The 25,431-nt window shown below is 40.8% G+C and overlaps 3 protein-coding genes across 3 annotated transcripts; all 3 read right to left on the bottom strand.

The window, feature by feature from the left end:
* Window positions 1-2,133: 2,133 nt before the first annotated feature.
* Window positions 2,134-5,257, bottom strand: LOC115251852 (homeodomain-interacting protein kinase 2-like). Its single transcript, XM_029845535.1, has 9 exons — window positions 5,056-5,257; window positions 4,130-4,349; window positions 3,859-4,050; window positions 3,590-3,771; window positions 3,385-3,508; window positions 3,155-3,274; window positions 2,985-3,041; window positions 2,731-2,867; window positions 2,134-2,619 (listed from the first exon to the last, which is right to left on the bottom strand). The coding sequence occupies exons 1-9, from the start codon at window positions 5,064-5,066 to the stop codon at window positions 2,247-2,249; spliced, it is 1,416 nt and encodes a 471-aa protein (XP_029701395.1). The 5' UTR covers window positions 5,067-5,257; the 3' UTR covers window positions 2,134-2,246.
* A 9,020-nt stretch (window positions 5,258-14,277) lies between these two features.
* On the bottom strand, window positions 14,278-22,064 carry LOC101077536 (uncharacterized). The gene is made up of 18 exons (XM_029845487.1): window positions 21,542-22,064; window positions 21,337-21,460; window positions 21,107-21,226; window positions 20,937-20,993; window positions 20,683-20,819; window positions 17,808-20,571; window positions 17,577-17,695; window positions 17,001-17,304; window positions 16,820-16,896; window positions 16,623-16,675; window positions 16,433-16,472; window positions 16,287-16,354; window positions 16,114-16,203; window positions 15,676-15,989; window positions 15,371-15,549; window positions 15,077-15,249; window positions 14,581-14,795; window positions 14,278-14,501 (listed from the first exon to the last, which is right to left on the bottom strand). Exons 6-18 carry the CDS (start codon window positions 17,989-17,991, stop codon window positions 14,278-14,280), a joined length of 2,040 nt encoding a protein of 679 aa, XP_029701347.1. The 5' UTR covers window positions 17,992-20,571; window positions 20,683-20,819; window positions 20,937-20,993; window positions 21,107-21,226; window positions 21,337-21,460; window positions 21,542-22,064.
* On the bottom strand, window positions 20,497-23,039 carry LOC115251821 (homeodomain-interacting protein kinase 1-like). The gene is made up of 6 exons (XM_029845486.1): window positions 23,029-23,039; window positions 22,082-22,301; window positions 21,811-22,002; window positions 21,542-21,723; window positions 21,337-21,460; window positions 20,497-20,571 (listed from the first exon to the last, which is right to left on the bottom strand). The coding sequence occupies exons 1-6, from the start codon at window positions 23,037-23,039 to the stop codon at window positions 20,497-20,499; spliced, it is 804 nt and encodes a 267-aa protein (XP_029701346.1).
* Between the last annotated feature and the right edge of the window lie 2,392 nt (window positions 23,040-25,431).

The raw sequence follows: 25,431 nt of genomic DNA, 5'->3' as shown, positions 1-25,431 counted from the left end.
CGCTGCTCATCCTCAGGGAGCATCTTCATGGTGGACGAGTCGGTCACAAGATGCCTGTGGGGTGGAGCATTTTTATGCATCCATGCCAAGGAAGGATCTGTCTAACAGGAAGAACCCTTGAGCAGGACCGAGTTCATGTGGAGGAACGCCCCTGCTGTGGCGAGGACAGAGAAGAACAGACACATCAGACATGTTTGTGAGTTCTCCACTGCAGAGATTCTCTGTCACTTGATTTCCTTCTGTGTGGGTGTTGCTGGTTGCTTTGCAGTTTAGCACCTGTTCTTAGCCGCCTAATGCTAATGCTCGCTGACTCGGTTACATAATCTGCACAAGGAAGTCCAGAGCAGGAATGATCAGTACACTCAGAGCAGCCTGCTACCTTTAATTGGCCCGTTTCTCTGTGCAGAACGTCCCGTGCTGCGTCTTATCAATGGAACTCCAGCCAGGATGGAATAAAATGATTCCTTGACTTATGTAACTGGATCTTGCACGAGCGTAAACCAACTTTTATCTGCTGGACTCTAAATGTCCTCTCTGCATACTGATGACAGAAGATAACTCGCACAAAGGCTGAAAGCTGTTGCCAGGCAACTCTGTGCCTCAGGCAGTCCTCTTCTGTTTTCCTTCCCTCAGCAGGATCACGCTTTCTTTGACATCAGTGAGAAAAGTAAAACCAGGCTCAGAGTTCCTGACGGAGGAACGGGATGATGGATTAACTGTTGCCCTCTGTTCACATTATCCACTGACAATAACACATATTCTTTTATGAATATGTGTTCTTTGTACACCAGAGTTAGTTCCGATCCGTTGCCCTTGTGCACAGCGCCCCCTGTCGGTGGTGGTTGGGTTCTTGGACACTGATCTGTCTGTCTGGTCTCGTTTATCGCCCAACGGTGTCATTTTGTACGGGAAATAACTGCAGGTACTGTCACACTCCATGCGCGAGCTGCGTTTTACAAAATTACTCCTCTTCGATCTGATGCTGTCCACATCTAAATAGGGATTCTCAGCCACTCCCTCCCCTCGCCTTGGTTAAAGATGCTGGTTTCACCCTTAAAGAGTTTAATTAGAGGTGAAAGAACTTAGATCTGGAGGGCGTGTAAAGCTGCCCAAACGCTCGCAGACCAGGAGGTCACACACACACACACACACACACACACACACACACACACACTAACAGAATGGTCAAAACTCGTGCAACTTGATGATTGGACTGTATCCGTTGGGTAACGTATTGCATCACTTCCTGTCTTCTCAATAGAGTTTGTTGGTGCACTGTGCACGGTGTGTGCTGGAATCACTTTATTTAAAATTGAATACTGGGGAAATTGTAGTTACTCGATAACAACAAGGAGAAATATTAAACAAATACAGGACTCTACTACTACTGCTGCTAATTAGTTGCCAGGCCCTGGGATTCTGTAAAGTGCCTAGAAACAATTTTGTCTGTCACAGACGCTATATAAATAAAGATTGATTGATGGCAAATTTCTTCCGTGTCCATGTGAGGGTGACGTTAATTGTGATAGGGACTTGTCTCACAGGGATGGAAAATGTACAGATTTTAGTTTACAGTAGCAGATGAAAAAAGAAACACTGAGAGAAGGTGGTGGTACATGATTATTTTCTCTATCATTACTGTGGTGATTTACACTGAAAACACTGGTGTGAGCAACACAAACATCTGCTAAGGATGATTGTGTTGATGATTGTGCAGGATTAATTAAAAATAGTTGTTTACAAGTAGTTTGTGGATATCCTGTGTATCTTTATCAAACATATCTTTAGCAGTTATTAGCTGTTTCCCGTCTGTTTTAGCAACTGTATACAAACTACTTATACATCAGCTATATCACTATTGCCCAGAAAGTTGGGCTAAAACATTTTTTGCCTCTTAAATTATGTTAGTTTTGCAATGTTTTTATCTTCTAAGAATAAAATATTTGAAAAAACATATTAAATATTGTTACTCCAGGTTTGTGTGCAACAATAGGCAGAGTAAATGGGACAAAGTAAAAATAGGTCAACTTTTCCTCAGGCACAACAAAACAAGGGAATAGGTTCCCAAATAATAATTATATTAATTTGAATGCACCAATTAGTTGTTTGATTTTCTGTAAACACTTTATGGTCTTAAAAAAAACAGAAACCAATGTTTAAAATAATGAAATCAGCTTCCTTTATTGTAATTCAGGGTGAATATGTGATTGAAAGACCAGATGGGACTGTCCCCCAAACATATGTGTTCAGGGAGTCTGTTTCTCTCTTTTCCTGCCTGTGTATTTCCTTCTTCTTTTCAAAACTTTTTGGCTGAACCTGGGCACAGCCATCGAGGTGGAGCAATGAGGCTCACCATCCTTCCCATCAGGCAGCTTCCTCTGAACAGTGGAATTATCAGCATTTATCTGTGTGTCCGTCATTGGTGTCACCCTTGACTGAAATTTAGGCCGCTTGGAGTCTTGGCAAGTTGGGCAGTCATCGTTAGAGTCACGATTTCTTTTCTGCCCTGTTTTTAATTGGCTCTCTTGGTTCGGCTGTCGGTTTTCACACTGCAACTGCAACGTCTGTCCATTTTCCTTGCTGGCAGTGACCTCTAGCTCTTCAGAGGTAGTCCCCACCCTTCAAGACACAAATACATGACTTAAATAATTATCTGAGATCCTGCAATTTTTTCAAATGTATAAATCAAAGGTTTTAGGACTGAAATGAATGATCTTTGTGTAGACTTACTCAGTGTTTGTCAGAAAACCATGATGCAGCAGTTGAGCTGGGGTAATGCGCGTGGCAGGATCTAGGTCAAGCATTTTCTTGAGCATGTCAACAAAAGGACCAAGTCCTAGATTTTCACTGTCTTTAGTAGGGATGTCCTGGAACAATAAAAATTGATTTAAAGTAGTTAATTACCCTGTAAATATATTCTTTATGCTATTAAGAAAGTGTTGTTACATTGATGTGAATAACAAATGAAAACTGGAAAAACATACGCTTAAAATGTCATCCAAAGAATCCAGAAAATGACATCCTGTTGTTCCGTGGCATTTCTAAACAGATAACAGAAAAGGAGTTAAGGACAACAAAATAAACATTCCTACCTATTAATTTGGGAAACAATTAGAGTCCGTAAGAAATATCTTAGACAAACTACCACAGATACCTTTAGTTTCCATGATCGATTCCCTGCGCACATATATTTCTTAAAGTATTGCTTCGTATTTATTCCTGCATCCAGCATTCGATTCGGAGGTTGACCTAGTAGCGCCACAATGCTCCTCATCTGTGGGTAAAGAAAACACCACGTCACAATATTCACCAAAAAAAGTTTATGTTGCAGAAAAGTTCAAAGAAAAGAATGAAGTAAACTCCAAATACTACAAATATACTTACCATGTCATACTCATTGTCCCCATCAAACAGCGAAATCCCCAGGTGTAACTTGGCAGCCAAACAGCCCAGAGACCACATGTCGACAGCCTCTGTCAATGGAAGACCCAAAAGGACCTCTGGAGACCTATAAAAGGGTGTTAATTTGCTTTTTACAATTGGTTATTTATAGATTTCCGTGATTTTAAACATTTGTAAAAATAATTACATGGAACAGAGGGCCTGTATAACTGAGCCCTGTGGTATAGTGGAGGCAACAGTGGCAATTCCAAAGTCGATAAGTTTGACTCTGAAAGGCTGCTTTTCATGGTCCACTAACATAATATTGTCCAGCTTTATATCGCGGTGAGTCACTCCCACGCTCTTCAGCGATTGAAGTGCAATTGCAAGCTTAAAGAAAATAAAACACTTTCAGAATACTTTTTCAACATTAGATCAAAGGGCTATTAATGAAAAAGGAAGTGCAGTGAGATGTACCTGTTGGACAACAGATTTGATTGCGTTTAGAGGCAGAGGACGAAAATCGTTCTCCGCCATGTAGTCAAAGAGACTTTTGTCCAGGTACTCGAAGACGAAGCAGAAATACCCTCTGTCAAAAAAGGCTGCGTGAATCTGGACAATGTTGCATTTTTCTGCATCCAGTCTTTGAAGCCTTAGCAGGGCTTGTATCTAAGGAGACAAATGTCAAGGTTCACCTTAATTAAACCACATACAGGGGCAAATAGGAACAAAAGTTGCTGTTACATACTTCCTGCTCTACACAATCATAGTAATCTTCTTCTTTCTTCATGACTTTGACTGCCACAGTCTTGTTGTCTCTCAACCTTATACATTTGACTACTTTGCCAAATGCACCCTCTCCCAGAATGGACTGCACCAGATAATTGGTTTGTCTGGAATAGAGGATGCTTCCAATTTCCACTATGTTCTGCTCGTATGCGAAGGGATATGGACACCAATGTTGGTAGCTATGTTAGAAGAGAGAAGAAAAAAGATTAAGAGAAGTCTCCCTTTAAAAATCAAAATGGAGTACAGAAACTCTAGGGAAACACTGATCTCATGACAAGTTGGAGTCATTATCAACTAGCAAGCAGCTTCAGTATCACCTTAAGCTTCCCCTCACTGCACAGTGCCCCATTTACCAAAGGACTAAGCCACCCTAACAACTGTATCCAAAGATATACAATGCCTGCTATTTCTCCCCTTACACCATTAAAATAACCCATAATTTCTAGTTTTGTCGCAGAAACTTTATGAGCCGCTTCACTCATAAAGCTGCAGTAGAACAGCAATAAAAGGGATGTACGGGACTTCCGGTTGATTTGGGGACACGGGTCACGATTATATTTTTGTAGATCTTGCCTGCCAATTTTGTCTACCTATATCTGCGGTCACTCTATTCTCAAAATAAAATTATTTCATGTTCATTTCCAGACAACAATATCAAATTTTCACCACACCTCATGTATGTGTGCATTGTCATGATTTGTTGTGCACGGGTAAGGGTATATAATAAAAATATAACTTGTCCAATACTCAGACACTAAAATAATCATTAGAGAGAACGTCAATCAGGTCCACCATTTTGTCAACAACCTTCAATCTCAAGGCCAGACATTTTATTTTTAGCTAATGTAAATTTCCTTGCCAAATAATTAAATGATCAAAACTTACCAGTGTGCCATCTTTTGTGTAGTGCTGAGTAGTATGTTTGTTATGACTTTACAAACCAGAATATTTCTAAGCAGAATGAAACAGCCAAAGTTATTCCTATCTTAAAACCTTCTGGCAAACATGTAATTCAAATTGTCGACCAGTTTCTGTATTACCCCAATCCTTACAAATACTGCATAAAAATTACCAATGTTAAACTCTGTCCTTTCATATCAAAGCTCAAAGTCTATAAAGTGGGCTTTTATTAATATATGTTTGTCTCAAATATCAGACATGTTCAAAGATCAAAGACATGATATCCCTTTACCCACAACCCCTCTGTCACCCTTTGTCATTTTATAAAGTACTGGCTTTTTTCGCTCGTTGTCATCGTGGTGCCCCGAAAACCAGGTGTCCTTTGTAGACAATTGGAACAGTTTTTGGGGAAAACCTGGTCTGATTAGGAGAAACGTGTCCATCCCACCCGGGAGGAGGAGTATGTTAGCTTCAATGAATCTACTCCTCCTACCCATCTTAATTATCATATTCCTGGTGTTATTGGTCAAGGAGTGGCAGCAATCTATCACTCCAACTTATTACTTAATCCAAGACCCAAACACAGCTCCAGTTCATTTGAAAGCCTGACTCTTGGCATCACCCATCTGAACCGGAGGACAGAAAAGCCACTTCTGTTTGTAGTTGTATATCGCCCCCTTGCTGGGCCACATTCAGAGTTCCTGTCTGAGTTTTCTGACATCTTATCTGACTTGGTCCTCAGAACAGATAAAGTCATTATCATTGGAGACTTTAACATCCATGTAGATGTTGTAAATGACAGCTTTAGAAATGGTTTCATTTCATTACTTGAGTCAGTTGGTTTCCTCCAGCAGATAAATTAACCAACTCATAACTTCAACCACACCCTAGATCTAGTTCTGACTTATGGTGTTGAGGTAGAACATGTGTCAGTGTTCCCTCAGAACCCACTCCTGTCTGATCATTCTTTGATCACTTTTACATTTAAGATAAAGGATTCTTCTATCCTCAGAACACAGTCTTACTGTAGCAGGTCTACCTATGCATAGGAACATGTGGAGGACATGTTCTCTCCCATTCTCACCTCCTGAGGCCTGTTTTTTCCTGACAGCCACAGTGATGGCAACCGTCCCATGATATGGCCCTTCAATATCAGCTTTGGAATGTTTAAACACAATAAAAAGTGGGTTTCTTATTTTAGCAAACTTGAAAATCTAAGCCAAACAGAAATAAACCTTTAATAGATTCTAAGTGACATGAGCGTGTGATGAACATCAGCTGTCAGAACAAGATGAGACTTCTATTGAGAAGAGCTTTATATTGTTCTTCATGCAGCCTGTTCTGATAATAATTGAGTTTGCAGTGTCTTGTATATCAGCTGCAGGCTGCCGGTGCTGGTGCTCAGCGGCGTGCATGAGCTCCTCTACACTCCATTTCTTATCCTGGATCTTGTTGAGAATTGTCTTTATCTTGTTGTTATGTGTTTCACCATATGTTCCTGTCTTCCCTTAGAAGTTAGGCAAGGTAGACTAAATGTAATTAAAAACAGAGACATTCCAGTTGCAGGATTGTTGTTTGATCTACTGTTATCTCAGGAGCCAGTCAGGCAGGGGGTGTCAAACACCCATTATAAACAGGATATCAGGGGGGTTGATGATGATCACATTTGCATGAAGATGGGGATCTGGCCACCTGGGAAAACAATGGAAAAGAAGAACTCTACCAACACCAAAGGGACTGGAGGAAGAGGACGAGGACATCTCAGCAGGGGATCTGGAGTGGATTGCATGGACATTGTGAATTTGCATGTGTGTGACTATAAAGGACTGGGCCAAGGGATAGTTAGGTTGTCAGACTTCATGCCCTGACAATTGACTCTGTTGTTGCTAGGGTTATGAACTGGCCCGGAGCTCTGTAATATTTGTATCTGGAATTGATTCTATTGTTAAATACATTTTGAAATTGGTACTTTACTTCTCGAAGTCTTCATTCAACGAACACGCGGATCGGCAGCTACATACAGGAGGTATTGCGATCCAACAATCTACAAATGTGGCATTTGTAATGCAGTCGTCACACCTACGGGTTGTTTCTATTGCACAATTAACTTGGATTATTTCACCGTTAAGAAGCCTTTGGTGGGAAGGTTTGAAGGCGTTGGTTACGGTGGCCGAGAGGTGCAAAACACTTTAACAATCGGATGACAAAATTTACAAATGACGAAACACTTTAACAATGACGAAACACTTTAACAAGCGGCTGAAACAAATTTACAAATGACGAAACACTTTTACAAGGGGCTGAAACAAATTTACAAGTAACGAAACACTTTTACAAGCGGCTGAAACAAATTCACAAGTAACAAAACACTTTAACAAGCTGCGGAAACAAATTTGCAAGTAGGATTTTCTACCGGAAAGGGAATTACCGACCCTTGGTACGTTTGGGCCAATGGATTTGGGCCAATGAATTTCTGGATCCTTACTGACTGGTTACAGAGGTTGCCTGTTGGGAGAGAACTGAGAGAGTCGTTTTTAGTTGAACAACATAAGATCTACATTTCATAAAAGTGCTGGGCTGGCCTATGGATTGTAAATCTCTATTCTTAAAATGAGTTCCATTGTCAATTTGTTTGGGAAACCATGTGCCAGATTAATCAAAAATTTAATAACGCTTTTTGCCTCTTCTATTTTTACGGGAACCGCCTCAGGCCAGCCAGTGTATGCATCCACTGCGACCAAGAGGTATCGGAACCCATTGACCCTATCTAACATATCAGTGAAATCTATAATTATTTCTTGCCCTGCCATGGGGCAACTGGAAACTTTCCCTCATATGGTCGAATTGTTAATTTTACATTAAAGTGTGTACATATTGAACATTCTCTGATATAATTCATGGTTTCCCGCAGTGTGTCAGGCCGTGGGCCTCTTCCAGGACGGCATCTACCAGACCGGGCGGGAGAACAGGTCTGCCGTCTGGGACCCGCCAAATTCTTTCAACTTTCACAGCCCCCCTTTTCCTTCCAAACTTTCCTTTTTCATGTGGAGGAGCTTCTTCTTGATCACAACCAAGTCTTTCCCTGTCGTATCTTGGAAGCATTTCATGAACCGTTTTCTCTACCAACAACAAACTGTAACTTGGTTTATAACCTGCTGCCTTCCTTGCTGCCTGATCTGCCGCCTCATTACCTTTTCCCTCTAAAGAGTTCTCCTTGCTGTGACCTTTGCACTTTACAACTGCGACCTCCGCTGGTTCCACGAGTGCCTGTGTCAGTTGCCTCATCTCTACTTCATGTTTTATAGGTGAGCCTGATGCTGTGTTAAACCCTGCCATATTTATCCCTTCATGTGTGTATGTTATGTGTGGTGCAGTTAAAATCTTGTCCATCCTGGTCTGTCTAAGTGAGGTCATGGTGAATGCTGCTGAGCTGACCAGTGATACCACACTATGTGTTGTAAGAACTGTCAGAGCATGACCCATCACTAAATGTGCTGTTTTCTGTAAAAGTTTTGCTAGCCCTGCTACATGCCTTACACATGGTGGCTGCCTGTTTTCAATGGCGTCCAGTATGATGCTTGCATACATTAATACTTTCCTGTCACCCCCTTTTTTCTGAAAGAGAACACCATTTACTGTGTGTTCTCCTTCAGAAACATCCAAAAAGAAAGTATCCTAATAATCTGGAACTGCCAAATGTGCAGCTGTGGTGAGTGCCTGTTTAAGGGCAATGAACGCTTTCTCTCCCTCAGTTGTCCATGTTAACCGGGCCGTCAAATTACGCATTCCCTGTTCATTCACCATTGCACGTAGGGGCGTAGTCTTTTCCGAATATGCAGGAATGAAATGTCTACTATAGCCCGCAAGACCCAGAAATGACAACATTTCCTTCACAGTCTCTGGTTTAGGATGTTCAAGAATAGAGGATTTGTGAGCTGGTGATACACCTGTACCGTGGGCAGAAACCACCCTACCTAAAAACGTCACAGAGCGACGACAACACTGAAGTTTCTTTCTAGAGACTTTAAAGCCCTTTCCCCACAAATGTTTAAGGAGTGTCTGTGTTGCCTGCAAACAAAACTCAGCTGATGTAGCTGCTAGTAAAATATCGTCAACATATTGAATCAAGACCACTCCTTCTGGTAGGATTAGGTCCTCTAACAACCTCCGTAGCGTCTGATTGAAGATACCAGGGGATAAAAGAAATCCCTGTGGTAAACGTGTATATCGTAATTGTCTGCCTTTATATGTAAATGAAAAGATGTCACGTACAGCAGGGTCAAGTGGGAGACAGAAAAACACATTAGCCAGGTCAATACATGTGAACCATTTATGGGAGGGAGACAAAGCTGATATCGCAGTATATGGGTTGGGAACTGGCACTGTGGGTGTTGTCACAATAGAATTAATACGTCTCAAATCATGAGCCATCCTATATTTCCCTTTCTCCTGCTTCTCAACTGGCAAAATGGGGGTATTCCATGCTGAATTGGAATGCTCAAGAACCCCCGAGGTTAACAGCCCTTCTATTGTTTCCTGAATACCTTCCTCAGCAGGTGGTCTGTGTTTATATTGACTCTGCCAGATAGGGGTGTTATCTGAGACTCTGAATGAGACAGGGTCAATAGTGGGACACAGCCCCACATCTGTTGAGCCCGAGGACCACAAGGTTTCTGGAAGTGAATTTAAAATTTTTAAACTGTCTGGATGATCAGTCTTTTCTCTCCCATGAAACCTCTGAATTTGTCGATGTTGTAAAATTACTGAATTAGTGGTTGTGTGCATTATCTTATAACTCTTTTCTGAAAGAGAGTATAACAGGCCAGGAATCTGAGTCGATGTCCAATCTGTGACACTCCTTAACCTTTTTATCATAGGACCAAGGTCCTTTGCCTGATGTTCAGCATGGATGGCAAGGGTAACGTGGGGACACGCTTCCTCAGCCATCTCATAACAATCATTCTGTTCAGGAGTAAGGTCAACCTGCGCAGCCACACCTTCAGGCCCAACACACAAACACGGTGATGTAATCATCCAGAAATTTCCTTATAACTTTTCTCTAAACGCATCCTGATAGACCTCATTATTCCCACGGTACTCAATACGGGTTTATCGGAGCAAAATCTTGTTGCGGACCTAACTGATCCGGCTGCACCTGCCGAGAAAACTGCTGAACCATCTGTTTCTCTTCCTTTTGTTTATCATTAAGCTTTTTCAGTGCCTCATCTAACTGCATTTTTAGGAGCTGTTCCTGCGCTGTCATCACCTCCTCTTTCTTTCCCAGTTGTTTAGCTTTAAATGTGTTGATGTGGTGAGAAAGATGTCTCTCCCAGACATCCGCCGTACTCCCTGGAAGGTCAGGATTTCCTTCCATAGTTTCTTTCACTGATTGTGGAAGTCCTAAAATTATGGCCTGATGGAATAAGGTGGTGTGCAACTTATCTGAGCCAGGATGGCACCCTGTGGCACACATCCATTCCTCTTTACACCTCGTAAGGAACCCATGTGCCGAATCACTTTCCTCCCACTTAAATCTTAAATTCTGCATTGCTCCTGGAGATATTGGAAATACCTGTCTCATAGCTTCACCAACCCTTGTTGCACAAGGGCCAAAACGTGCAGCATTAGGTCTGTCTTTAATGCCTGCTGCTACTTCAACTTTATCCAAATCCCAGAGAGACACTTGTCTCCCTAAAATTCCTCTAAAGTCTCCCATCGCCAGCTGCATGCTCTGTGTTAAACTAAAAAGGCTAGACATCCACTTGCCGCCTCCCTCTGCGGGTGGGGGCATCTTATCCACTAAACAATTGATATCTGTAATAGCAAATGGAACATATACTGGTTCCTGTCCTCCTCTTTTCTGTATCAGAGGGGCCTGGAACTGTGGCATTCCTGAAACGGGCCCCTTACTCCGCGTGTGTATTCGTATTTGACCCGCCTCCTCATTATTTATGGCCCCTGTCAACGGTTCACCTCTATACTCACACTCACTCTCTTCCCATAATTCTAATTCACAATTTCCCATACTTGAACCCTGATCCTTTTCATATAATTCTGTCTGAGGATGAACAGGCTCCTGAAGCTCCAATTCTCCAATAAATGTAGCCGGAATTTTGTATGTATCTATCTTATTCTCACTCTCCTCTTTATCACTGCCATAAATCAATCTTGCCTTCTCCTCCCTGCGGTCAGCCCTGGCAAATCCTCCTGAGGGATCAACTCTTTTTACTTGTTTTATTTGATTGCTAGGTGTTTTAAAAATATCTAATGTAGATTTTTGACTATCCTGTTTTTTAAATGTAGTTTGTTGGGAGATTTTAGGGTGAACCACCTGAGCTTCCTCTCTAAATTCATTTTTTCCTAACTTATCTCCATCCTCTTCCTGTCCCTGTTTCATCCTGCTGACCTGTCTCCAAAGTTCACACACTGTCTCACGTAACTCCTGCAGTTCTTCATCTCTGTCCACATCTAACTGACCACTGTTAATAGTCAAAACTGGCAATTGATATGGGGGTGGGGAAGTAGTAGTAGGTAATGATGGATAAAGAGTGGTGTTAAGTGTCAATGTCTGATTTAAATCTTCTAATGGAGGCTTCTCGACATTAGGCACTCGTGTGACCCCTTTAGATCTGCAATTGTGCACTGCTGCACATGCCACAGCCACAACATGTATCCTTCGACGCTTATCTTCTAACTCCTTACCCTGTTTTTGCCATGATTTTCCTGCTATAAACCCTAATTTTGGATTATCAAGATGATCCTGTAATATAGTGTGAATTTCTGAATCCCACTTACACAATGCTTCAGCTAAGTTAACCTTCACCTCTGGAGAGGGAAGTATCTTTTGCTTCTGAGCTTCCTTCCACAACTTTTTTATTGCATCCAATTCTATTTCCCTGTCATCTTCTTTCATGCCACTCACCACCTGATCAAGAGTCCACTTCCACTGTTCTTCCACAGACCGAGGATAGGGAGAACATTCTCCCTGATCCCTACACGCTTTACCACACTCCAGTTCCATCTTTAACTATGCTCCCAAGTGAGATTGAATGTGAATGACTCCAACGGTCAACTCAATGCCTCAGTGAAACAAGCTTCTAGATCAAACGTCTTTGATCCGGTTCCACTCTGGGGGTTAATTCCCAAGGACAAAGAGCCTTTTAATTCACGTTCACTCTGGCACTTTTCCAACCCACACAAAAACACAAATCTCGGGCGTCGGGAGTGTCCATCCCGTCAACTACGCTCCGAGTCCCAACCCAAATCTTTTTGATATACAGTGCACTGCATACAGCAATACAGCACTGTACTAGTTACGGTTTACTCTAACCGTCTATTCCCTGTTTTTTCAACAGTACTTCCGGACTCTAACCGTTTATTCTGTCAGGTTCCCAGTTTCTGGGAACTCTTTTGCAGGGTTTCTCCTGCGGGGGGCGTGGTGGAGCCATGCCTCAGCCACAGGTGGTGCCGGGGACTGGCGCACCTGCAGACTATCGTAATCAAGCCACCTATTTATGGACTGTTCTCACGGTTGGCCAGCGTTGGCGTGTTTTGTCGTTTTCGGAAAACCCCGGCTGTACCCTCCTGGACTTTTGTGAGACTGTTTCCTTCGTGGATAACTTTTGAACCCGTTATCGGATTATTGTTTTTTCTTTATCCTTCATGGACTGCTTGTGTCGTAAGTTTACGTTCCCTGTTTTGATTAAGCACCGAGTCGTGGTCTCCACGCCTCTTTTTGAGTTCTACAAACTTTAATAAAGCTTCTCGGAACGATACGCCACTGTGTCCTGCCTGCTTTCGGGTCCTGATACAACCACTCCTAACATATTCCCTGTTTTTTTCAACAGTACTTCCCTGTTTTTTCAACAGTACTTCCGGACTCTAACCGTTTATTCCCTGTTTTTTCAACAATACTTCCCTGTTTTTTCAACAGTACTTCCGGACTCTAACCGTAATTCCTGCAGTCGTTTCAATATTTTTTATATTTGTATCTGGAATTTATAACTACGACACTTCAATTGACAGTGACAACAAATTTTTGGAAATTGCCAATATGCAGAGCTTTGATTAAAAAGGTGTCTGCTTACCTTTTATTAGGGATCCCTTTGTCGTCAGTTGTCCTCCAAAGTGACCGTTGTTGAATTCCTTGCCTCAGATGACTTCTCTGTCTTCATCACGTCGGGGTCACCAAATTGTTGGATCGCAATACCTCCCGTATTGTAACTGCTAATCCGCGTGTTCTTTGAATGAAGACTTCAAGAAGAAAAATGCCAATTTCAAAATGTATTTGACAATAGAACCAATTCGAGATACAAATATTACAGAGCTCCGGGCCAGTTCATAACCCTTGCAACAACAGAGTTAATTGTCAGGGCACGAAGTCTGACAACCTAACTATCCCTTGGCCCAGTCTTTTATAGTAACACACATGCAAATTCACAATGTTCATGCAATCCAATCAAGATCCCCTGCTGGGATGACCTCGTCCTCTTCCTCCAGTCCCATTTGGTGTTGGTAGAGTTCTTCTTTTCCATTGTTTTCCCAGGTGGCCAGATCCCATTCTTCATGCAAATGTGATCATCAACCCCCCTGATGTCCCGTTTACAATGAGTGTTTGACACCCCCTGCCTGACTGGTCCTGAGATTACAGTGGAACAAACAACAATCCTGTGAATGGAATGTCTCTGTTCTTTATTACATTTGCTAATGAGTCTACCTTGCCTAACTTCTAAGAAAAGACAGGAACATATGGTGAAACACATAACAACAAGATAAAGACAATTCTCAACAATTATCTGCAGTAAATTTGTTTTTCAAATAAATGTAATAATATCTTCTGTGTAACATAGGTTTGACTCCAGAGACTGTGGATTTCAAATTGAACGGACTCAACTGGATGCTTTTCCTGAGGCTCACCTGACAAGAGCTCCATGTGGGGATGCAAACATGCAGGAGTACCTGGACTTGGCCATGCAGAGCAATCAGTTACAGAAGGCAGAGGACTGGCAGTCTGCAACTGAGCTCTATCTGAAACTAAAAGAAATTACTCGGCTATGATTGAAAAGACATTAGAAAGGTGTAACTTGTACACAAAGTGTCTTAATGTGTCACCCGCAGCATCCTTATTTTACAGTGGGAAATATGAATAAACATGATGCGTAGTAATGAGCATGGATTTCCTTTTTTTTTAATAGATAAAATCATGAACTACAGTTTCCTGAACAGAACAGTTTCAGAACGATGTGCCTTAAAAACACTGTAGGAATCCAGGATTGGTAATTTCAACAAGTTAGAACACGTATTAGACATTGGGAACGGAGAGCCATCCAGGAACTCAATTTTTGGCAACGGTTCCAACCCAGAAGGAGGAAGTGATGTCAGCCCTGTAGCAAACATCAAGACTTCTTCCACTGACACAGCAGCCTCCCCTTCTGCAAAGAAAAAAATGTTCAGGTAGGTATACATGGCAATGTGCTTTTCCAAGTAGTTATAACCAAAAACAATACAGACCTTGACAGTCAAGGAGATAGTCTGCCCAGTAGGCCAAGGTTAGACTTTCTTTTTGTCTCCTGTTGCTCCCTGCAGGGCTGACGTCAGGTGTAAAGAGTCTCTCAATGTCAATGCCAGTTAGTCTCTTTTCAGAGTGGCACAGAACTGGGATCAGCAAAGAAGGGTGTTGCTGCAGTGCTGTCAGAAACTGAAGAGCTGAAAGGCCATCTTTGAATCTACAAAGTGAACACAAACACTTTCACTGCTGTGTAGTGCAGTGCCAACAGCAACAAACAATTAAACTATCTAAATTGTATTATCTGAAGTTTATGTATTTAACGAGTTTATAAGGTTATATTTGTTTGTTGGATTGAGTATTTATAGATTAGCATAAGGCAGAGAATGGAGAGACAGACATATAGGCTAGCAGTTGAAACACCATAGATATACATGCCACGAGACATTTCAAGCAAATTTGTTTTCGGGAAGGGCGGAAAAAAATGAAAATTGAATTTACCTGTCAATTACAGATGAGTTGCGTTCAATAATGTACCATCGGACGTAGTCTGCCACAAGGTCCTTCTTTTCTTCAACCGAAGTCACGTGTCTCAGACAGCCTGCTGTCTGGAACACTGTGCTGTGTCTCATGATGCATTCTTGCAGAGCATCCAACGAAGCAGCATTCTCAATCTGAAAGACAAAAAAAGAGAAACATCACAATCAATATTTGGATATCCTTCCATATTTTTTATTCAGTGACATGCTGTAACCATGGTGTGTTCTACCAAACTGTGCGTTATGCTATTCTCACCTCTCGCAAAACTGTCCTTATTTCCTCATCAGTTATTGCATTCACTGTTGACTTGAATGAAGGCTGGCCAGCAAGATACTGCACAAGATCTTCCGACAGGAAATGGGGCCCTGGACCTCCATGCACCACTGATACTGCTATCATCTTACCTGCCATGAAGTATTCATCCTCCCTAACAGCTGCAAAGGAATTCATATTGCAAAATTAAAACATATATACACTTGAAGACGTCGAGGAAAAGAAGCAAATGCAATGTGATTTACATATATTTAATTAGTGTAGTGCACATCTAACCCTATGCATACCCTTTGCATTGTAGACCAGGAATCGATGTCCATCTGGTCCATCGAAAATGGGCCGATCTTTCAGATGTCTCATAAGAAGAGTGAAGAATTCTCTTCTGGGACCACCTGTGTCAATTCCCTCCTCAAAAACACCAGCATCATCAGTAAATCTTACCAGCATGTCACATTTTTCTGTATATGTTGTACGCTTGAAACCTCTGACCGCTCCATCCCAAACATTAGCCCTGGAGATGTTGAACCTGCTGACCCTTTTGTGATCAATGGGTAGTGACAGGTTTGCCACAATGTCGGGCAGTGTAATGTTCATCTCCTCCCTGTAATGACAGAAAATGATTTAATTAATGGGTATCAACACACAATGAACCCTTTTAGCAGAATTAGTTAAATACCAGCAATACTTCACAACAAAAAACTGGAATGCCAGTCAGTAGTTCTTACACTGCAGTGTGTTCCAAATTCTCAACATCGACCGCAACCAGATCCTCATCCATGTCCTCAACATCTGGTGCATACAGGTCTGTGTAGTTACTGTTGGAAAATTAAAATCTCTACATGAAAATGTTGTAAAAACATAAAATTCCCAAATAAATTCCATATCATTTATTACATACCTGTAGCAAGAAGTCGTGGCTGGATTTGTTTCAGGTCGATCCATATCTTCAGCGTCAGATATTACTATCTGAAAAACAAATGAAAACGTATGAAATAACAACAACGGAAGGAAGGAATTTCCAGCTGCCACAGCCGGCCCAAATACCTGACCAGGCTGAATTGTTGATGAATGTCCTGGTGCATCTCTGAAACATGATTAAAATGGCAAAATTATTACATTATTTATTTCTGTCCTTCAGGCAAGATTCCTAGTGCTTGACTGCCACTAGAAAAGACCTCTCATTAAATGTCTGACTCCCTCTTTGGCAAAGGCTGGGTGCCAAAAATGCACTGACCTTTCATGTTCCGGTATGTTTTGGGGAGTACTTTGGTTTTGTGGTTCAAAAACCTGACAGGAAACACAAATTTATCAACAATTAGTCTCAGCTTCCATAACGCGTCCCTCATCATTTACAGTATATATTAATACTGGAAGGTTGTCAGTTTTGTCATTGATAAATACATTTATATCTAATTGAAAATAATGGCTTACCACAGTGTCAGCTTGATTAAATTCAGCTGAGCTCCTTGAAGTCAGGACAATTTCAGAATCAGAATCTGATTCCACTGCTGTAAAAACAAAAAAAATCCACAGATCATGTAGCTAAAGGCAAAATGTCCTTCAGTGCAGCATCTAAAATAGATAAAATGATTGCATCATGCGATCCACTAACCTTGAAAATGCCGTTCAAGGCAAATAAAAAAGGTGATCCTGCTATATGGCCTCCCAAGTTCTTGTTTATACTCTGCCAATTTGAATGGCCTTTCTGAACCAGGCACATGGATCACCTCAGAGCAGTCTGGATACAAAAGGACATAAGTCCCTTCTGGTGTGTCCTGGTGGAATGTCCTCATCTTCTGGACTGCTTTGCTTAAGATGTCAGGTGCTTCGATATCAGGGTCAACAAATAACGGAAGTGTTCTCCCCCTTAGAGGTTTCAGAAAAGTCTCATGTCGCACCATCGTTCCAATGTTTATCTAAAAAATGAAGAAGGTACAGTTAATTTCATGTACTATAAAAAGTAACACAAAAGATTATACATACACTAGCACTTCCAATTAATTATGGAGAACATGGAGGTGACATTTCCCTCCATGTTCTAATTTATGTCAACACAGTTTCATAGTTAGCCGAACATGACTGGAAACTACACTCCAGATATAGTAGTTGCACTGTCTTGCCTAGATCTATTTTTGAGTTACCCCGAGTCAGACAGTCGAGTATTGATAATACAGTCAGTACAACAGACCTGCACGTGTTTTCTCTCCTTAGCCCGATGTCTTCCCCCGTAGCTATAAGACTGACGCTCATTGGATTTTGAATTTCTGTAATCCAGGAACTGCTTATATGACGGCAAATGTTTATCTGCTGAAATCAAAGCCATGTTTACAGAAAGTTAGAAAGTTAGCAGCCGCTAACCAGTGGTACAGCTGATTCACGTTGTACGTACTTCAGATAGCGACGGCTATGTTACACTTACTTCGCTTAGCATTAACAGGCTGTTGAGATACGGTGGCTTGAGACGTCCCCGGTACGGCTGGTTCTTCAGTCTGAGCTGTGGCATTTAAAATCGCCAAAGACCGACCACAGAAACCACAAATCGGCATCAATCTGATCAAATGTTTGCCACAAAACGGGCAAAAGGCCACTTGCTTGTCGTCCATCCTGCGTCACGATGAAGTCCTTACCCGCTTGCGATTCAAATGATGCGATTCAAATGATGCAGTTGGTAATTCCCTTTCCGGCTGAAAAAGTACGTTGGTAATACCCTTTCCGTAAGAAAAGTAACTTGTAATTTTGTTTTCTGCCGGCTGCTTTTTCTTACGGAAAGGGTATTACCAACTGTACCGACGGAACGCATCCATTGGCCCAACTGTACCAACGGAACGCATCCATTGGCCCAAACGTACCAAGGGTCGGTAATTCCCTTTCCGGTAGAAAATCCTACTTGCAAATTTGTTTCCGCAGCTTGTTAAAGTGTTTCGTTACTTGTGAATTTGTTTCAGCCGCTTGTAAAAGTGTTTCGTTACTTGTAAATTTGTTTCAGCCGCTTGTAAAAGTGTTTCGTCATTTGTAAATTTGTTTCAGCCGCTTGTTAAAGTGTTTCGTCATTTGTAAATTTTGTCATCCGATTGTTAAAGTGTTTTGCACCTCTCGGCCACCGTAGTTGGTTCATGAATGGCTGAAGTGCTGAGAGATGCTGCGTGGGAAGATTCTGGCATTTACAAAGACAAATGCATGAACATCAATAGAGAAGTTAAAATCTTGGCAAAAAAATCTCAGAGAAGAAAAAACAAAAAACCAAATGGAGATTTTGGAGGCTCTAAGATCAACAGTTTACATGAAAGCTTAATAAAGAAATACAAAAAGACATAGTCAGAGTTTTACATCTTTGACTAAATGAATGATATTTTAAAGCGGAACTAAAACGTTTCACTGAGTTGATCACTAAATATTAATAAATGTCTCCACCTGCAGTATTAATAAATGTCTCCACCTGCAGGTAAAACCCGAAACTGCAGACAGTTGGCTGCCGAAAACTTAATTATCCACAATTCCCTGAATGAATGAAGTTCTGAAGCATGATTGCAGGATGTTGCTTTGTTTGTTCATCATTTCCCAATTTTTTTGTGTTCTACCATCACCCAAGTCACAAGAAAAGCTGCCTTATTCTCAGTCCTCAAATCCAGATTATTCTTTCTTATTCAAAATGGTGGCAGTGTTGCTCAAGGAATTCTCTCTCTCTCTCTCTTTGTCACACACACACACACACACACACACACACACACACACACACACTAACAGAATGGTCAAAACTGGTGCAACTTGATGATTGGACTGTATCCGTTGGGTAACGTATTGCATCACTTCCTGTCTTCTCAATAGAGTTTGTTGGTGCACTGTGCATGGTGTGTGTTGGAATCACTTTATTTAAAATTGAATACTGGGGAAATTGTAGTTACTCGATAACAACAAGGAGAAATATTAAACAAATACAGGACTCTACTACTACTGCTGCTAATTAGTTGCCAGGCCCTGGGATTCTGTAAAGTGCCTAGAAACAATTTTGTCTGTCACAGACGCTATATAAATAAAGATTGATTGATGGCAAATTTCTTCCGTGTCCATGTGAGGGTGACGTTAATTGTGATAGGGACTTGTCTCACAGGGATGGAAAATGTACAGATTTTAGTTTACAGTAGCAGATGAAAAAAGAAACACTGAGAGAAGGTGGTGGTACATGATTATTTTCTCTATCATTACTGTGGTGATTTACACTGAAAACACTGGTGTGAGCAACACAAACATCTGCTAAGGATGATTGTGTTGATGATTGTGCAGGATTAATTAAAAATAGGTGTTTACAGGTAGTTTGTGGAGATCCTGTATATCTTTATCAAACATATCTTTAGCAGTTATTAGCTGTTTCCTGTCTGTTTTAGCAACTGTATACAAACTACTTATACATCAACTATATCACTATTGCCCAGAAAGTTGGGCTAAAACATTTTTTGCCTCTTAAATTATGTTAGTTTTGCAATGTTTTTATCTTCTAAGAATAAAATATTTGAAAAAACATATTAAATATTGTTACTCCAGGTTTGTGTGCAACAATAGGCAGAGTAAATGGGACAAAGTAAAAATCGGTCAACTTTTCCTCAGGCACAACAAAACAAGGGAATAGGTTCCCAAATAATAATTATATTAATTTGAATGCACCAATTAGTTGTTTGATTTTCTGTAAACACTTTATGGTCTTAAAAAAAACAGAAACCAATGTTTAAAATAATGAAATCAGCTTCCTTTATTGTAATTCAGGGTGAATATGTGATTGAAAGACCAGATGGGACTGTCCCCCAAACATATGTGTTCAGGGAGTCTGTTTCTCTCTTTTCCTGCCTGTGTATTTCCTTCTTCTTCTCAAAACATTTTGGCTGAACCTGGGCACAGCCATCGAGGTGGAGCAATGAGGCTCACCATCCTTCCCATCAGGCAGCTTCCTCTGAACAGTGGAATTATCAGCATTTATCTGTGTGTCCGTCATTGGTGTCACCCTTGACTGAAATTTAGGCCGCTTGGAGTCTTGGCAAGTTGGGTCGTCATCGTTAGAGTCACGATTTCTTTTCTGCCCTGTTTTTAATTGGCTCTCTTGGTTCGGCTGTCGGTTTTCACACTGCAACTGCAACGTCTGTCCATTTTCCTTGCTGGCAGTGACCTCTAGCTCTCCAGAGGTAGTCCCCACCCTTCAAGACACAAATACATGACTTAAATAATAATCTGAGATCCTGCAATTTTTTCAAATGTATAAATCAAAGGTTTTAGGACTGAAATGAATGATCTTTGTGTAGACTTACTCAGTGTTTGTCAGAAAACCATGATGCAGCAGTTGAGCTGGGGTAATGCGCGTGGCAGGATCTAGGTCAAGCATTTTCTTGAGCATGTCAACAAAAGGACCAAGTCCTAGATTTTCACTGTCTTTAGTAGGGATGTCCTGGAACAATAAAAATTGATTTAAAGTAGTTAATTACCCTGTAAATATATTCTTTATGCTATTAAGAAAGCGTTGTTACATTGATGTGAATAACAAATGAAAACTGGAAAAACATACGCTTAAAATGTCATCCAAAGAATCCAGAAAATGACATCCTGTTGTTCCGGGCCATTTCTAAACAGGTAACAGAAAAGGAGTTAAGGACAACAAAATAAACATTCCTACCTATTAATTTGGGAAAAAATTAGAGTCCGTAAGAAATATCTTAGACAAACTACCACAGATACCTTTAGTTTCCATGATCGATTCCCTGCGCACATATATTTCTTAAAGTATTGCTTCGTATTTATTCCTGCATCCAGCATTCGATTCGGAGGTTGACCTAGTAGCGCCACAATGCTCCTCATCTGTGGGTAAAGAAAACACCACGTCACAATATTCACCAAAAAAAGTTTATGTTGCAGAAAAGTTCAAAGAAAAGAATGAAGTAAACTCCAAATACTACAAATATACTTACCATGTCATACTCATTGTCCCCATCAAACAGCGAAATCCCCAGGTGTAACTTGGCAGCCAAACAGCCCAGAGACCACATGTCGACAGCCTCTGTCAATGGAAGACCCAAAAGGACCTCTGGAGACCTATAAAAGGGTGTTAATTTGCTTTTTACAATTGGTTATTTATAGATTTCCGTGATTTTAAACATTTGTAAAAATAATTACATGGAACAGAGGGCCTGTATAACTGAGCCCTGTGGTATAGTGGAGGCAACAGTGGCAATTCCAAAGTCGATAAGTTTGACTCTGAAAGGCTGCTTTTCATGGTCCACTAACATAATATTGTCCAGCTTTATATCGCGGTGAGTCACTCCCACGCTCTTCAGCGATTGAAGTGCAATTGCAAGCTTAAAGAAAATAAAACACTTTCAGAATACTTTTTCAACATTAGATCAAAGGGCTATTAATGAAAAAGGAAGTGCAGTGAGATGTACCTGTTGGACAACAGATTTGATTGCGTTTAGAGGCAGAGGACGAAAATCGTTCTCCGCCATGTAGTCAAAGAGACTTTTGTCCAGGTACTCGAAGACGAAGCAGAAATACCCTCTGTCAAAAAAGGCTGCGTGAATCTGGACAATGTTGCATTTTTCTGCATCCAGTCTTTGAAGCCTTAGCAGGGCTTGTATCTAAGGAGACAAATGTCAAGGTTCACCTTAATTAAACCACATACAGGGGCAAATAGGAACAAAAGTTGTTGTTACATACTTCCTGCTCTACACAATCATAGTAATCTTCTTCTTTCTTCATGACTTTGACTGCCACAGTCTTGTTGTCTCTCAACCTTATACATTTGACTACTTTGCCAAATGCACCCTCTCCCAGAATGGACTGCACCAGATAATTGGTTTGTCTGGAATAGAGGATGCTTCCAATTTCCACTATGTTCTGCTCATATGCGAAGGGATATGGACACCAATGTTGGTAGCTATGTTAGAAGAGAGAAGAAAAAAGATTAAGAGAAGTCTCCCTTTAAAAATCAAAATGGAGTACAGAAACTCTAGGGAAACACTGATCTCATGACAAGTTGGAGCCATTATTAATTATCAAGCAATTTATTAAGGTCGTCTTCAGTATCATTGATCACCTTAAGCTTCCCCTCACTGCACAGTGCCCCATTTACCAAAGGACTAAGCCACCCTAACAACTGTATCCAAAGATATACAATGCCTGCTATTTCTCCCCTTACACCATTAAAATAACCCATAATTTCTAGTTTTGTCGCAGAAACTTTATGAGCCGCTTCACTCATAAAGCTGCAGTAGAACAGCAATAAAAGGGATGTACGGGACTTCCGGTTGATTTGGGGACACGGGTCACGATTATATTTTTGTAGATCTTGCCTGCCAATTTTGTCTACCTATATCTGCGGTCACTCTATTCTCAAAATAAAATTATTTCATGTTCATTTCCAGACAACAATATCAAATTTTCACCACACCTCATGTATGTGTGCATTGTCATGATTTGTTGTGCACGGGTAAGGGTATATAATAAAAATATAACTTGTCCAATACTCAGACACTAAAATAATCATTAGAGAGAACGTCAATCAGGTCCACCATTTTGTCAACAACCTTCAATCTCAAGGCCAGACATTTTATTTTTAGCTAATGTAAATTTCCTTGCCAAATAATTAAATGATCAAAACTTACCAGTGTGCCATCTTTTGTGTAGTGCTGAGTAGTATGTTTGTTATGACTTTACAAACCAGAATATTTCTAAGCAGAATGAAACAGCCAAAGTTATTCCTATCTTAAAACCTTCTGGCAAACATGTAATTCAAATTGTCGACCAGTTTCTGTATTACCCCAATCCTTACAAATACTGCATAAAAATTACCAATGTTAAACTCTGTCCTTTCATACCAAAGCTCAAAGTCTATAAAGTGGGCTTTTATTAATATATGTTTGTCTCAAATATCAGACATGTTCAAAGATCAAAGACATGATATCCCTTTACCCACAACCCCTCTGTCACCCTTTGTCATTTTATAAAGTACTGGCTTTTTCGCTCGTTGTCATCGTGGTGCCCCGAAAACCAGGTGTCCTTTGTAGACAATTGGAACAGTTTTTGGGGAAAACCTGGTCTGATTAGGAGAAACGTGTCCATCCCACCCGGGAGGAGGAGTATGTTAGCTTCAATGAATCTACTCCTCCTACCCATCTTAATTATCATATTCCTGGTGGTATTGGTCAAGGAGTGGCAGCAATCTATCACTCCAACTTATTACTTAATCCAAGACCCAAACACAGCTCCAGTTCATTTGAAAGCCTGACTCTTGGCATCACCCATCTGAACCGGAGGACAGAAAAGCCACTTCTGTTTGTAGTTGTATATCGCCCCCTTGCTGGGCCACATTCAGAGTTCCTGTCTGAGTTTTCTGACATCTTATCTGACTTGGTCCTCAGAACAGATAAAGTCATTATCATTGGAGACTTTAACATCCATGTAGATGTTGTAAATGACAGCTTTAGAAATGGTTTCATTTCATTACTTGAGTCAGTTGGTTTCCTCCAGCAGATAAATTAACCAACTCATAACTTCAACCACACCCTAGATCTAGTTCTGACTTATGGTGTTGAGGTAGAACATGTGTCAGTGTTCCCTCAGAACCCACTCCTGTCTGATCATTCTTTGATCACTTTTACATTTAAGATAAAGGATTCTTCTATCCTCAGAACACAGTCTTACTGTAGCAGGTCTACCTATGCATAGGAACATGTGGAGGACATGTTCTCTCCCATTCTCACCTCCTGAGGCCTGTTTTTTCCTGACAGCCACAGTGATGGCAACCGTCCCATGATATGGCCCTTCAATATCAGCTTTGGAATGTTTAAACACAATAAAAAGTGGGTTTCTTATTTTAGCCACTAACAAACTTGAAAATCTAAGCCAAACAGAAATAAACCTTTAATAGATTCTAAGTGACATGAGCGTGTGATGAACATCAGCTGTCAGAACAAGATGAGACTTCTATTGAGAAGAGCTTTATATTGTTCTTCATGCAGCCTGTTCTGATAATAATTGAGTTTGCAGTGTCTTGTATATCAGCTGCAGGCTGCCGGTGCTGGTGCTCAGCGGCGTGCATGAGCTCCTCTACACTCCATTTCTTATCCTGGATCTACAAATGTGAACGTTGCATTTGTAATGCAGTCGTCACACCTACGGGTTGTTTCTATTGCACAATTAACTTGGATTATTTCACCGTTAAGAAGCCTTTGGTGGGAAGGTTTGAATGCATTGGTTCATGAATGGCTGAAGTGCTGAGAGATGCTGCGTGGGAAGATTCTGGCATTTACAAAGACAAATGCATGAACATCAATAGAGAAGTTAAAATCTTGGCAAAAAAATCTAAGAGAAGAAAAAACAAAAAAACAAATGGAGATTTCGGAGGCTCTAAGATCAACAGTTTACATGAAAGCTTAATAAAGAAATACAAAAAGACATAGTCAGAGTTTTACATCTTTGACTAAATGAATGACATTTTAAAGCAGAACTAAAACGTTTCACTGAGTTGATCACTAAATATTAATAAATGTCTCCACCTGCAGTATTAATAAATGTCTCCACCTGCAGGTAAAACCCGAAACTGCAGACAGTTGGCCGCCGAAAACTTAATTATCCACAATTCCGTGAATGAATGAAGTTCTGAAGCATGATTGCAGGATGTTGCTTTGTTTGTTCATCATTTCCCAATTTTTTTGTGTTCTACCATCACCCAAGTCACAAGAAAAGCTGCCTTATTCTCAGTCCTCAAATCCAGATTATTCTTTCTTATTCCAAATGGTGGCAGTGTTGCTCAAGGAATTCTCTCTCTCTCTCTCTCTTTGTCACACACACACACACACACTAACAGAATGGTCAAAACTGGTGCAACTTGATGATTGGACTGTATCCGTTGGGTAACGTATTGCATCACTTCCTGTCTTCTCAATAGAGTTTGTTGGTGCACTGTGCATGGTGTGTGTTGGAATCACTTTATTTAAAATTGAATACTGGGGAAATTGTAGTTACTCGATAACAACAAGGAGAAATATTAAACAAATACAGGACTC

Source organism: Takifugu rubripes, chromosome 12 (assembly GCF_901000725.2).
Source record: "Takifugu rubripes chromosome 12, fTakRub1.2, whole genome shotgun sequence".
Taxonomy (NCBI): Eukaryota; Metazoa; Chordata; class Actinopteri; order Tetraodontiformes; family Tetraodontidae; genus Takifugu; species Takifugu rubripes.
Note: the sequence above shows the minus strand (reverse complement) of the source record. Positions and strands in the feature narration are given on the sequence as shown.